General features: G+C 49.0%; 1 protein-coding gene across 3 annotated transcripts in view; it reads right to left on the bottom strand.

Moving 5' to 3' along the window:
* The window catches only part of EVC2 (EvC ciliary complex subunit 2), a 147,124-nt gene that overhangs the window by 38,725 nt on the left and 94,960 nt on the right, over nucleotides 1-13,439 (bottom strand). For all 3 annotated transcript variants that reach the window (XR_009701089.1, XM_061192089.1, XM_061192090.1), the window contains 2 exons: nucleotides 9,977-10,181; nucleotides 6,265-6,387 (listed from right to left, as the gene is read on the bottom strand). Coding sequence is in view for 2 of the 3 variants with exons in the window: in XM_061192089.1 (XP_061048072.1) it covers nucleotides 6,265-6,387; nucleotides 9,977-10,181 (328 nt within the window). In the remaining variant the exon portion in view is untranslated. The remainder of the gene's footprint in view (nucleotides 1-6,264; nucleotides 6,388-9,976; nucleotides 10,182-13,439) is intronic.

Genomic DNA, 13,439 nt, shown 5'->3' with positions numbered 1-13,439 from the left:
GGCAAGAGAATGCACCAAAGATGAACTGAAGTATTGCCTTCGTTTCTGGATCCATCAATTAAAATTCTGCTAACAGAACACAGAGGTGGGCATCAAGAGACTGGAACCTTATCCTTGCTGAAGTGTCTGGCCTCAGGGCCCCTCAGTCCCCAGAAACCAATCCAGCTCTCGACAGGGGCTGGGATTGCAACCTTAACCTCCATCTCACACTGACGAACAGAAGGAAAAGAACAGGTCAGACTAAGACACGGCCCCCAACCCCTGGAACCAACGAGAGCAGAGGTCAGGAGAGGAGGACTGTTCAACAGAGACTGACTTCTAGAACTACTAATGAATATATCCTGCGAAACATTCTCTACGAAGTGCCTACATCTTGTCAATTTTTCCTCAAAAGGTCTGAGCTTCTCAGTGTGGCTGTCAGGCCTCTCATGACCTGGGTCCTCCCTGCCTCTAGTGCTCCTTTCTCCACTTCTAACAGAAAATACTCAGCCTTTCTGAGGACAAATAAAGCCACAAGATAAGCCTCAATAAATTCCAAAGACTTGTTATCATATACACTTTGTTCTCTATCTAAAACAAACTAAAAGTAGAAATCAATAACAGAAGGATAGGTTTTTTTCTTTTTAAGGATCTGTTAGAAGTAAAAATCAATCAAAAAAGGATAGGTTAGAAAGTTCTGCTTCTGGCCATGACAGAGGAACAGGGAACAAATTTACTCTTTAACCAGATTTGCTTTCCCACAGCTAGAAAACTAGACAAATCAGATGATGCAATAGTTTTCAGACACTGGACAACAGGTAGCACAGAACTGGGATACTTGAGAGAAAGGAAATAGACAAGGTGAGCCCCACGGTTGCCCCAGCTTACAGCCTGAATGCAGTTCCTAGTACACAAAAGGATTGTGTACTAGGGGAACCCAGGGAGAGACCAGCAGGCTCAGTACTTTCAGAAAACAAAAGCAGAGTTTGGGAGGCCCCTGTGCCTAGAATTTGTGGGGCAGAGTCCTAAAGAGGAGGGAGCTGCCGAGAGAGAGAGAGAGAGAGAGAGAGAGAGATAGAGAGAGAGGGAGAGAGAGAGGGAGAGAGAGAGAGAGATCCAGAGATTTGCAGGAGTGTCCTCAAGGCTTTGGTTGAATACTGTGCATGCTTGAAAAAAACCCAAATAACAAACCGATGCCAGGTCAGGGAAAGAACCACCAGAAATAATAGGCAGAACCATTGCTGGAGCTCACACAGAGCTGGGAAGAGTTTCTGTTCCCACTACCCAGAGTGAAAAGACCCCATAACGCACAAGGTATCAGGTAGAGTCCTCAGAAGTGTGTCGCCTCAGCAGCGGGGATACATTAGCCCTCGACTAAAGGCAGCTCTTGACCCAACCTAACAAAGCTTAAAAGCAAGCCTTGAAAGGATAAAATTAATCCAAAATAACATACCTACATGTCAAAACTCCACTATTAAAGAAAATACAAAATCCAGTACCCAACATGTAAAATCTACAATGCCTACCATCCAATCAAAAATTACCATGCATGCAAAGAAGCAGGAAAATATCCATAATCCAGGGAAAAATCAACCAATGGAAATGAGAGAGATGATGGAATAAGCAGACAAGGACTTTGAAACACTGATAAGAAAAAGAAATGAGGTGTAAGGATCAGAAAGGAGGCTACGAAGCTGTGATTATTTGTAGACATTATGACCAAATGCAAAATATCAACAGAATCAACAGACATATTCTCACAACAATCTTAAGAGGTAGGTGTATCTATCATCCACACTTGAAAGATGAGTATGCTAGGGCATAGAGTGGTTAAGTAACTTGCTCAAGGTCACAAGGCTATAAAGTGCCAGAGATAGGGACTTGGACCCAGCAGTCTGGCTCCAGAGATAGAATAAGGGAGTCTGGAAAGACTTATAAAAATTAGCAACATTTCTTTACATCAGGATCAAATAAGCCCAAAACATAATTGAAAATAGGTAATAACTCACAATTGCAACTAAACCTATAACGTATCTGGGAATCATCACAAAGAATACACAGACCTTATGTATATGTATACCTTATGCATAAGGTGACCCTAGGATTTATCGCCCAAGTTGAGAGTAAAAGGAAGAGCTAACGGGAAGGGACATGGGGATGACAGGGGACAATGGGACTGTCCCAAGCATATCGAGATGGATGTTCATCCTACTTAATGGAAACAAAGATAAAATCTATTAAAGATCCTAAAAGAAGATCCACATAAAATAAGAAACATTCCACCTTTTTGGAGGGGAAGACAATTCTCAAATTAACCTGTAATTTTAGTTCAATCCAACAGAAATTTATCTTGGAACTTGATTAACTTATTCTAAAATGTACATGCCCTCCAGAGTCCTCCAGGTTGGAAATCATGCATCTGTGCATTTGTAATGAGCCCATCAGAAGGACTGGGATGTCTGTGGAGTGTCACAGGTGCACACGAGCCACTCAGGATGGCTGCCTCTGACCGGAGTTGATAACCCATCAGCTGGACAGAAACGGTGGGCAGGCAGGAAGTCCACTTTCATCCCTCTGCCTGTCTCTCCTTTCCTCCCTGAATCAGTCATACAAGTCTTTCTGAATGAGTCACATACCACTCATTCAAGGCGGAGCTCAGCATAGTCAGGTGGCTTCTATGTGAAAGCAGGAGGCAAACTTGTAAACGGTCGATGCACAAACTAGCTGCTCACCTAAAACCGTGAACATCTCAAGTGCAGGATCCTGCAACAGTGCCCGGCCCAGAGAACAGGCTACAAAATGTTCTAAAGGAGGAAGTGAAGGAGAATGAGGGAAAGGGGAAAGCTGAGAAGGGCAAGGACAAGGAAAAAGGTGGAAGAAAGGGAGGGGACGTGGGGAAGAGAACCAAACAGCCCTGCTGGGAGGCTGAAGCCTTCTCGCTGTCACTGCGGGCCCAGCACCATGATGGAAAGGGCATGGGTGATGGAAGCAGATGTGCCTTGTGGGAGCCCCAGCTCAACCACTCACTGATGGCGTGACCTTGGGCAATTCTCCCAACGTCTCCAGATGGCAGAGTCCAGACCAGGGACATATCAACCTGGGGCTGAAGGTTGCAGGGATATCTGATGCAGGTTCTAGTAAAGAAAGGGGGCACCTGGCAGGTGCTTCCAGCATGCTCTGCAACCCCAGCTGTGAAGCCACAGTCCCTTTGGGGACAGCACGCTGCCAGCCAGGCAGGGGCTTAACAATGGGTCTTGGGGCAGTGGCCATTAGGTCCTTGCTCCATCTTGATAGCTACATGAGCTTGGAAGGGGTTCCCAGTCCTGAAGCACAATCAAATAACTCTCAGCTGCTGGCATGCCCCCCAGGGGCTGTCATTTCTGTGCAATTACCCTGCAAATAAAAAATCTGAACAATTGCCACTCGGATGCTAAGAGATGCAGTCAACCAATTTCAGGAGGAACATCAAAGCCGCTGACTGGGGAGTGCCTATTTTATTGGCATTTGCCACAATGAGATAGCCATTTGTGAAAATGGCCTGTCATGAAAAGGTCACAGCTGACAAATGACTCTCGACTGCCTTTCTCCATGAGGCCGGGATTAGGTAGCCTATGAGTTGCTCCATTATTGGGGAAATGGGCACTGGAGCCCACTCCAAAGTTAAAAAGCACCTTCCAATCCATTTGTTCCTCACAAATCCGGTGACTAGTGGGTTATCATTGTCTCAATCCTGATTTTACAGATGTGGGAGCCAAGGCACGTTTGTCCAACATTACACAACTGTGGGAAATAACCATGTTCCGTGAGAATATTCCCTGTCAAAGACGAAGAAGAGATAGAGCTTTAGTCTGAAGTGCTGGATCCACCACCGCCTGACTGCAGAAACCTGAATGAACTCACTGTGGAGACTCAGTTTCCACATCTGTAAAATAGGGATATGGACTGTTCCTACTTCTTAAGGAAGTCGGGAGGGGTAAAGCACATAATGGAATGAAAGAGAGACAGGCTAGAATGGGGGAAGCATGTGCAGTCAGGTGAACTCACGGTGGGTGGGCTGCTGAGTTTGGCTCAGGAAACCTCGGGACCTTCTCAACCCATCCTTCATCCTGTCCCTCTCCTCCTTCTACAGCGCTGGTGAGACTCAGCCCATCTTCCCAGACAGGCACTTGAGACCCTCCACCCCGGGTCTGTTCCCCCATCCCCTCGGGAGACCCAGCACCCCAGCAAAGCAGCCTTTTCACAGGGCTGCAGACTCTCTGGGCTCCCCTGAACCTGCATTGTGTCCTTGGCAATGGCTCAGGCCACCCATTCCTTCCACCAAATCAAATCCCCACTTTTCCTTCTCTGACAATATCTACCTTAAATGTGACAATGGGTCACAAACCAGCGTGCATTGGAGGAAACGCCCTGCCCCACCCCCCATGCTGCTAGTTCCTCCATGTGGTCCCTGCCTCACTCCACCCCTCTCCTCTTCCCCTCCTGGGTGAACTGGGAATCCACCCCAGCGGGCAGGCTTGGCTCAGCTCTGCTCTGGGACCCCCACTTCTGCTCCTCCAGGAAGGCTGCTCCCAGGACCCCCCCAGGGACACCTGTGATTGGGTGACTGAGTCTGTTTAATTCTGGGATGTTTAGCAAGCCATCTGGCTCTCATACTAATTTCTATCTTCTGAATTAGCCTTTAACAGTAAGACAGATGATATTTCCACCTGTACCTAGTCTTTGTCTTGTGTCTCAATTTTATATAGAACACAGGTGGGAATATGGTGCTACTTCTTGTGTCCCTTAAGACATCAACAACCTGTACACACCTGGAAGGAGCCATGACCTTGCCTGGAGCAGGTTCTATGGCTCTTTGCTGGATTACGCATTTGTGTTCTGAGAAATACACTTACATTAAAAAAAAAAAAAAATTAAAATAACTAGGTAAAAGACCTGAGGGACAGAAGGTAGGAACAAAAACAGCAGCTCTAGAATATGGTCTGTACCTCCACTCACTGACACACTCCCCTGGGAGTCTGCCCTTTGCTGGGGAAGGCAGTGGGTCCCCGGCAGTGACAACATGGTGTCGACTCTTAAATGTCACCTCCTCAGAGAGACCTCACCTGACTCTCCCACCTACAGTGGATCCCACTTCCCCCTCGCCATCCCCCCACCCCATCACTATCACACCATCTTATTCATTTCTTTATCGGCACTGATCACGATCTATTATTTTAAGTGTTCTTTGTCTAGAATGTGCGTCTCTGAGAGCTGGGACCACCCCAGCGGTCATGAACACCATGCCTGGGACATTGCTGCCTTCTCAGCATCCCAGTGGAATGAAGGAACAGCGTGAGATATGCTAGGACAGGAAAGGAAGTTGGCAGGGGGAGGGGTAAGTGGGACAACTGGGTGTTCCGGGAAGGCTTCTTGGAAGAGGGGGCACCTGAGGAGAGAGGCTGTGCCTTAGGACAGCTGAGGACAAAGTCTACTTGTTCAGGTAAAAAGAGGTGGAAAGGTAAATCCAGGAAGAGGGAAGGACACGGGTAAGCAGCACGTGGTCATACGCAGTATGTGCAGAAACAAAAGTGTAACAAAAGGGGGCTGGTGAGGGAGGCTGGGTTGCTTGTGGGGCACAGAGGAGGGTGTGCAAGATAAATGCGGAGACAGAAGTGAAGCAGCACAAGTGAACCCCTCAGCACAGAGCCAGGCACAAGGATGGTGGCAACCACAGGCCACGGAGGCAGCACCAGAGATGAGGCCAGAAGAATGGACCAGAGAGAGACCTCCTGGGGGGAGAAGTGGAGGAAGAGGGTTCCAGGCAGAAGGACCAGGTGAAAAGGGGCGGGGGGGTGGGGCGGGTCCCACCTACAGGAACACAATGTAAAAACCAGGTGCTGCGGGGAGGAGGAAGGGTAAGCTGGGACGAAGTGAGAGAGTGGCAGGGACATATATACACTACCAAATGTAAAATAGATAGCTAGTGGGAAGCAACCGCATAGCACAGGGAGATCAGCTCGGTGCTCTGTGACCACCTAGAGCGGTGGGATAGGACGGGTGGGAGGGAGACGCAAGAGGGAGGAGATATGGGGATATATGTATATGTACAGCTGATTCACTTTGTTATACAGCAGAAACTAACACACCATTGTAAAGCAATTATACTCCAATAAAGATGTTAAAAATTAAAAAACAGGTGCTGGGTGGAGGTGGACAGTCACAGCCCCCAAGGGCTCTGTGCGCCCTTAAACTGGGCGGCTGCCAGCCCTGCCACGTGCTATGAGGAGTGACAGATGGAACACTGACCTTTTCAACCAGGTCTTCGGGGGCCTGTTCCTCAAAGAGCTGAATTTTATCTTCAGTGCACTTCTTCAAAAGGTCTGTCTTGCTTTTGCTCTTGGAGCGTGGCTTCCTCGCCTTGGACTGTGGCTGGAGAGAGGGGAGAAAACATGGGCGAGAAAGTGATCGCCAGCAGGTTGGTGCAGCCCCTGGTCTCCCCAAGCCCAGAGAGGCTCCTGCAGCTCTTGGCACCGCACAGCTGTCTTAGCCAGAGAGGGGAGGAGAGATGAACACTCTCCTGGAATGAACTCCGTTCATGGGCCTTCGGTCTTGGCATACTTTGGGAGCTCGTCCCGCCAAAGGGAGGAGAGGGATGCTCGTGGGCAGAGCCGGAGCTTTGCAGTCAGACAGATAGCGGCCCCACCTGCGTCCACCTCCTCTCCAGTGGGGGGACCTCAACCCGTCAGCCTCTGTGAGCAGGCACAGGACGGAAGAGGTCCTTGTCCTTGGGAAGCTTACAAAATAGCGGAGGAAAAAAATCAGTAAACATGAAAACAAATAACTGACCAAGACACTCTCAGAGGGTTGGTGAGTGCCATGAAGACAAGGAGACGGAATGAGCATGCTGGCTATTATCTTACATTAGGCGGATGGGGACACGTTTGCAGAGGTGAACGGCTGCTGAGGACATCTGTATGCATGCATTCAGGGAGGCATCAAGCATGGGCTTTAACATATACCATCCTCCTAGAATAACAGTCTGCACAACCTACACACACATACCAGCTTCTCACAAATGTAAAGAAGTGACATTGCAGCTGAGCCCCACATGACAAGGTGTCAGGAGTGTGAAAATGTGGGAACAGAAGGTTCCAGACCCTGAAGACCTGATGCCCAGAGCAAGGGTGAGAGGGGTCGAAGAAGAGGTTGTGTGGGACTTCCCTGGTGGTCCAGTGGTAAAGAATCCGCCTTCCAGTGCAGGGGACCCAGATTCGATCCCTGGTCAGGGAACTAAGATCCCACATGCGGCGGGGCAATGAAGCCTGCGTACCACAGCTAATGAGCTCGCGCGCCTCAATGAGAGAGTCCATGCACCGCAAAAACTACAGAGCCCACACACGCGCTCTGAAGCCTGTGCGCCCGGGAGCCCGCACGCCACAAAGAGAAGCCCGCGCTTCCATAACGAAGACCCAACACAGCCAGAAAAAAAAAAAAGAAAGAAAATAAAATAAATAATTAAAGAAGAGAAGAGGTTGTGGGTGCTCAGTAAATTGATATTCAGTGAATGAATGAATGAATGAATGAGTGTAGCAGATGCTACAATCTCTGAGCCTCAGTTTCCAGACCTGTAAAATGGAGCTAATAATACCTGCCTCATAGGATTACTGCAAGAACATAACACAATGTAACATAAATGTAACATAATCTAACATAATAAACAGAAAAATATAATAAAACAGCATACTGTAACACAACACGATAGAACATAACAACATGCTATAACAACAGAATGTAGCATAAATGAGAATATAACGATAAGACATGATATAACATAGCAAAACATAACACCACGCAGTACAGCATAATGTAGCATGACCAACACAACACACACCACATCTAAGATGCTCGGTGCAATATGTGGCTGGTGGTCACTCCCCATGAGGGCCAGTCCTCCTCCCTTCCCGGCTCACATACCCACCCTTCCTCCACTCTTTCACTGTCATGATCTCCCAGAGCCTGCTCTAGACCTGGACTCAGGCCTGCCCACCAGACTCTGACCCGGCTCCTATGACCATGGTGATAATGCAAGAGAAGACCCCCATGTCCTCAGGGCCTGCCCCAGCGCACTCAGAGGAAGCAAGCACGTATACAGTAATTCACTGAGTTCAGAGACCCCCATTTGACAGAGATGGAGACGGAGGCCGGAACAGAATCGTTGGCCTCAGCCACATCATGGGAGTCCTAAGAACTAGATGGTGAGCTTCCTGACTCCTGCACCCAATGTCTTTAAAAACTTGGGCTGGGCTCAGCTAATCCCATGAGTGAACTATAGTTTTTATCTCCTGATCTAATGGTGATAATACCAAAAAGAGGAAATTGTGGGTCAAGCCCTCTTAGGAACAGAGCTGGGCTGGTGGGTGAGACCCTGAAGCCCAGAGCAAGCACTGGCACCGGAAGGGGGGGAAGCCAGAGTGGGGCGGGGGTGGGGCAGATCGTGTGCATCCCTCCCAGCCCCACGCACCGTGATGTCGAGTCAGTAGCCTGAAACTGGCCTTGGAAGGAGTATTTACACCAGGGGAATAGGCAAATGCTACAAATCAGGAACTCTGCACCCCCAATGAGAGTCAGTTTACCAGCACGTGACTGGTCAGGGGTCAGACCACAGGGGGCCTTGAGATCACGGTAGAACTTATAGCTGGGCAGAGAGCACCAAGGATGTGCCTAAATTTTGTTTTCTCCTCAAGGAGAAGCAGTAGGTTTAAAGTCAGAAAGCACCAGCTCTAAGACCAGTCCTTCCACTTCCTGCTACATCGGTCAATTCACTTTTCCTCTGCTGGTTGGTGCTTTCATCTGTAGAATGGGGACAAAATATCTACCTCCTGGCCCTGCTGTGAACCACAGATGAGCTACTGGAAGTGTAAGTGATTTGAAATGTTTAAAACCTCAACATAATATCAACTCAAGGGAAGTCCCCACATTCCGCCCACATCCGGTGGTTGGTTGGTTCAGTCAATAAAATTTATTGTGCACCTATTATGCACCAGGCACCTTCTAGGTGCTGGGATGGAGTGCTGAATGGGAACTACAAACAGGGAGCTTGTTGGTAGTGGGAGCACAGACCGTGAGTAAGTCGAGAAACCGGGACATTGCAGATAGCGATCAATTCTCTGAAGAAGCGGGAACGCAGCATGTGATAAAGGATGCCTGGGAAAGTGGCGATCTTGGATAGTGCCCAGGGAAGACCTCTGTGCAGGTGACATTTGAACTGAGATGTGAAGAGACCATAAGGAGCTGGCCCTGTGATGTTCTGGGCAGAGGAAACAGCAAGTTCAAAGGCCTTGTCTCAGGTGGGATTCCCCAGAGGCAGAGCCAGAGACAGGCACTGGGGTACATGCAGTTTTCTGAGAGAGGACCTCTGAGCAAGGCATAGGGGGTGAGGGAACCAGGACAGGAGGGGGAAAGGGCCACGCACGGTGGAGGTCTCAGGTAGGGTCTGGCCTTGACTGGTCCATAAGGGGCTCCAGAGTAAACCCTGCACCCAAGAGTTGCCTCCTCTGTGGCACATAACACGTGCTCACCACAGGCATCTGTCAATCATCACCCTATGAGGCCCAGGGTGAGAGATGCCCTTTTCCACCTGAGCTGAGCATTCTCCTTGTGCCACCTACAGAAGTACTCTGAGTGGGTCATTGGCTGTGGCCAAGGGAGGGGGCAGGAGGAAGAGTCACCTTTCAGGGCAGGTGGCTCCCATCGCTGAGGGGAATGCTCAGGAGAGGGGCGCAGCTGTGAGCCATGAGTGGCAGAGACTCAGGGCCCCTGGTGGACAGTGCAAAGCCCAGGTACCAGTGTGTCCACTACAGAACTTAAGGTGCTTCCAGGAACAGCTGATGCCAACAGGGCCAGAGAGGAGAGGGTGGGAGACGAGCTGAGGGTGGGTGGTGGAGCCAGATCCTACAGTATCGACCGCCAGAGGAGACCCCGTTTCTGCACCCACGAGGCCCTGAGATGCCCATCCTACCTGCAGCTCAGGGGCAGCCAGCGCCTGGTCCAATTTCAGGAACTCTGCTTCTCGCCACGCGGTTTGAAATTGCTGCAGCAGGACTCGGGCCCGGATTTTGGGAAGGGCCAAACTCCTGTCCATCTGAGCAAAGCAGCCGTGAACTTCCTGCCTCATCCCGAGCAGCTCCCCTTCGGACAGGGAGAAGGCAGAGGACCAGAGCTTCCTGGAAAAGCAAGAACAGTGATATGTTCTCGTGGAGAGAAGACAGTGCCGGTTGTGCTGGGGGGAAAGTGTAACTTCAAAGCTCAAACTCCAGTAGTCAAATCCACGTCTGGAAAAAAAACACCATCTCCTTAATTGGGCATTCATTCCACAAGGATTTCTTGAGCACCTAATGTGTGTCATGATGGACACAACATCATATCGGGGCTAAGAATTCAGAGTTGCATGAGACAAGCCTGTGAGCATGTCTGTGAGGAGGCAACAGACATCCCGGCGCTCATGACCTTGAAGAGAACCTGTCTCCGTTTAGAACAGACATGAAGACAAAGAACTGTCCACCGAGCCTGGTCAGCAGCAGACTGTAAGTAGGGACCAGCAGCCCAGAGGAGAGATGCCCAACTCGGCAGGTCATGGGGAAGGGGGGCCTTGTGCTAGGTCTTTATAGGATGATGAGTGACAGCTCTCATTTAGGGAAAACCTATTCCGTGCTGGAAACCATGCAGAGTGATTTACCATTAGGGGCTGACTGTGTCCTCCCAAAAGATATGTTCAAGTCCTAACCCCTGGTACCTCTGAATGTGATCATATTTGGAAACAAGGTCTTTGCAGAGGCAGTTTAGAAGTAAGTTAAGATGGGGTCATATTGCAGTAGGGTGGACCCTTAATCCAATATGACTGGTGTCCTTCAAAGAAGAGAAGACACACAAGAAGGCCATGTGATGATGGGTCTACAAGCCAACAAGTGCTGAGGACTGTAGCAACACCAGAAGCTAAGAGAAAGGCGGGGATCAGATTCTCTCCTGGAGCCTTCAGACAGAGCACGACCCTGCCAACACCTTGATTTGGACTTCTGGCCTCCAGAACTGGGACACAATACATTTTTGTTGTTTTAAAGCCCCTGGTCTGTGGTGCTTTATTATGCCAGCCCCAGGAAACATTTACCTGCATCACTAATCCTGTGGCGACTCAGTCCTCAATTTACAAATGAGGAAATTAAGGAATGTCCCCTTCTTCCTCCCAGGCAAGGCCTACAGCCACTCTACAGGAGAGAACGGCCACAAGCTCTCTTTCCCACCTCTGGGGATCCAGTCTGGCCAATGAGATGGAAGAGGAGGTCTGCTGGGACTTCTGGACAGAACGCCCTCCCTGACCCAGGAGACAGCATCTGGGGGGAGGCCATCTCTTCTGTCCTGCTTTGGGCAACGTGGGTCTGTTCATTGATCACTCAAAAAATCTTCATGTGGGCCTGTGGGACTTCAGCTCACCTACAAAGTTCTCTTGTGGAAACAGAATAAGACCGAAAGGGCTGACTTGGGCCCCCAGACAGAAGTGGTCTGAAGGCCCCAAGCCCATGTCTTGGGTTCCCTGGGACTCACCAATTTTTCTGAAGCACTTAAGGAAACCGCAGCTGTTCCTTTGTACCTTCCCTCGTGGAGAATCTTTGCCCCACGTGTTTGCTGCTTACGTGGACTCCAAGGTGAAAGCAACTCTGAAATGAATCTGAGTCTTTATTCTTGCCCATCTTCAAACCAGATTGGCCCAGGGTGGTCTGGCTTTAATCCTCCACTAGGTAGGCACCAAGATAATACAGAAATATAGGAGATAGGGTCTTTGCCCTGAAGGAATTTAAAATCCAGGCAGGAGTTTAGCAAAAAGGTCTCAAAGATACTTTCCCTGGCAAAATATGCATCCTTATTAATTCTTATTTTATAGGACCAGGTTTACAGCAACTCTCTCTTGCTTGAAATTGAGAAGCTTATAAAAATATGTTTCAAAACTATTGTGCAAAGCCATTTCTACTTAATGCCTCAGAAATAAAGGCTACAACCTTTTAGGGTCTTAAATAAGCAAAGTATATAAGCAGACACAGATTGTGTGTATTGTTAGTTGACCCCCTTTAACCCTTAGGAAAATCATAAAGAGTTTTCTGATACCAAAGTGAGATTTCTCTTTTCCTGTTGAACGACTCAATTGGCGGCTGCTTTAATAATACTCCCTGCAAAATGGAACCACATGAAGTCAAAGAAGATGACCATCCAATAATGGGAATGTCAAGTCCAATCCATACACTTTGAAGAGCCCAAAGCAGGCTGGATCGAGCAAAGAGACTTTGGTTGAATGTAGATTGAGCTGAATAATTACTGCTGAGAACAATTCGTGGGAATAAGAAGTGGCATTTAAGGATCTGATTTGTATGGGCTTGGAGAAGACAGCATCTTGTTTGTTCAAGAAAACAAAAACTAACAAAGATTGCGAACTAAACAAGGACAGAACCATAAAGAAAGAGAGATGAGAAAGAGGGGAGAGGTCACTTCATCTAAACCAAGACAATCTCACCCTCTGTGAACACCTGGGACCTCTCCTCCCTGGCAGCAAGGTCAGTCCCTGGGGATGAGCACTTAAGGAGGAGGCACTGCATCCTTGAGGCCAGGAAGACCTTGTTCCATGGGATGTAACTGCCACCAAGGAAGGATGGGCACTGCAGAACGATGCTCTGCTATTTGGTATCCCTGAAAGGGTTCAAGGAGAGCTCAGGCCTCGGTGCAGATGAGGAGGACCACCGACGTCCAGCGAGCAGCATGCAGGATCAAGAGAAGAGGGAGACAGATGGACCGAGCAGATAGACTGAGAAGGACGCCTTCCCCTACCCTCCCCCAACGCCCACCCACAACACCCCCTCCACAATCCTATGTCGATGCAACCTTTTCTAGTCAAAAGGGCTTCAGTTCAATTCAGAATTGAAATTGTGGCTAAGATCCAAACTGAACTGTGGAGTGGCCATACTGAGGAAAGAATAGTCAAAGGGCTTTGGTTTTGTTTATTCGCTTCAATAGTGTTTTCTGGGTTGGTTGGTTCCTTTAAGGAATATTGATGGGTGGGTCCATTGGTTAAAAGGAGAAGAGTGCTATGTTATAGCCAAATGGGCACAATTACGCCCTTATGTGTAAACAGTCTATACTACTCTAAATAAACAGACTGGGAAGATGGCGGTTACTGTTTATCTTCACTGCGCTGCTGTTGCTGGGGGTTTTGATTCTGTCTTTCATGCGGTGAGTCTGGTCTCCCCTCTTCACACCCAGACAGGGACCCACCCAGCTGTTCCACCGCCTAGTCTTGCCCCGCCTCAGCAAGGCAACGGTGGGCAGCGTCCCCTTGTCTCTGGCTCCCAGTACCAGGTCAGTGGCCGGCACCCAAAATGTACCTTCTTCAGAGCTTGGTAAGGATCCTGATCCTCCATACGGTTACCTGGTTAATTACT

The sequence above is a fragment of the Eubalaena glacialis genome, chromosome 5 (genome assembly GCF_028564815.1).
Source record: "Eubalaena glacialis isolate mEubGla1 chromosome 5, mEubGla1.1.hap2.+ XY, whole genome shotgun sequence".
NCBI lineage: Eukaryota > Metazoa > Chordata > Mammalia > Artiodactyla > Balaenidae > Eubalaena > Eubalaena glacialis.
The sequence above is the reverse complement of the archived record's forward strand: the minus strand, read 5'-3'. Positions and strand labels throughout refer to the sequence as shown.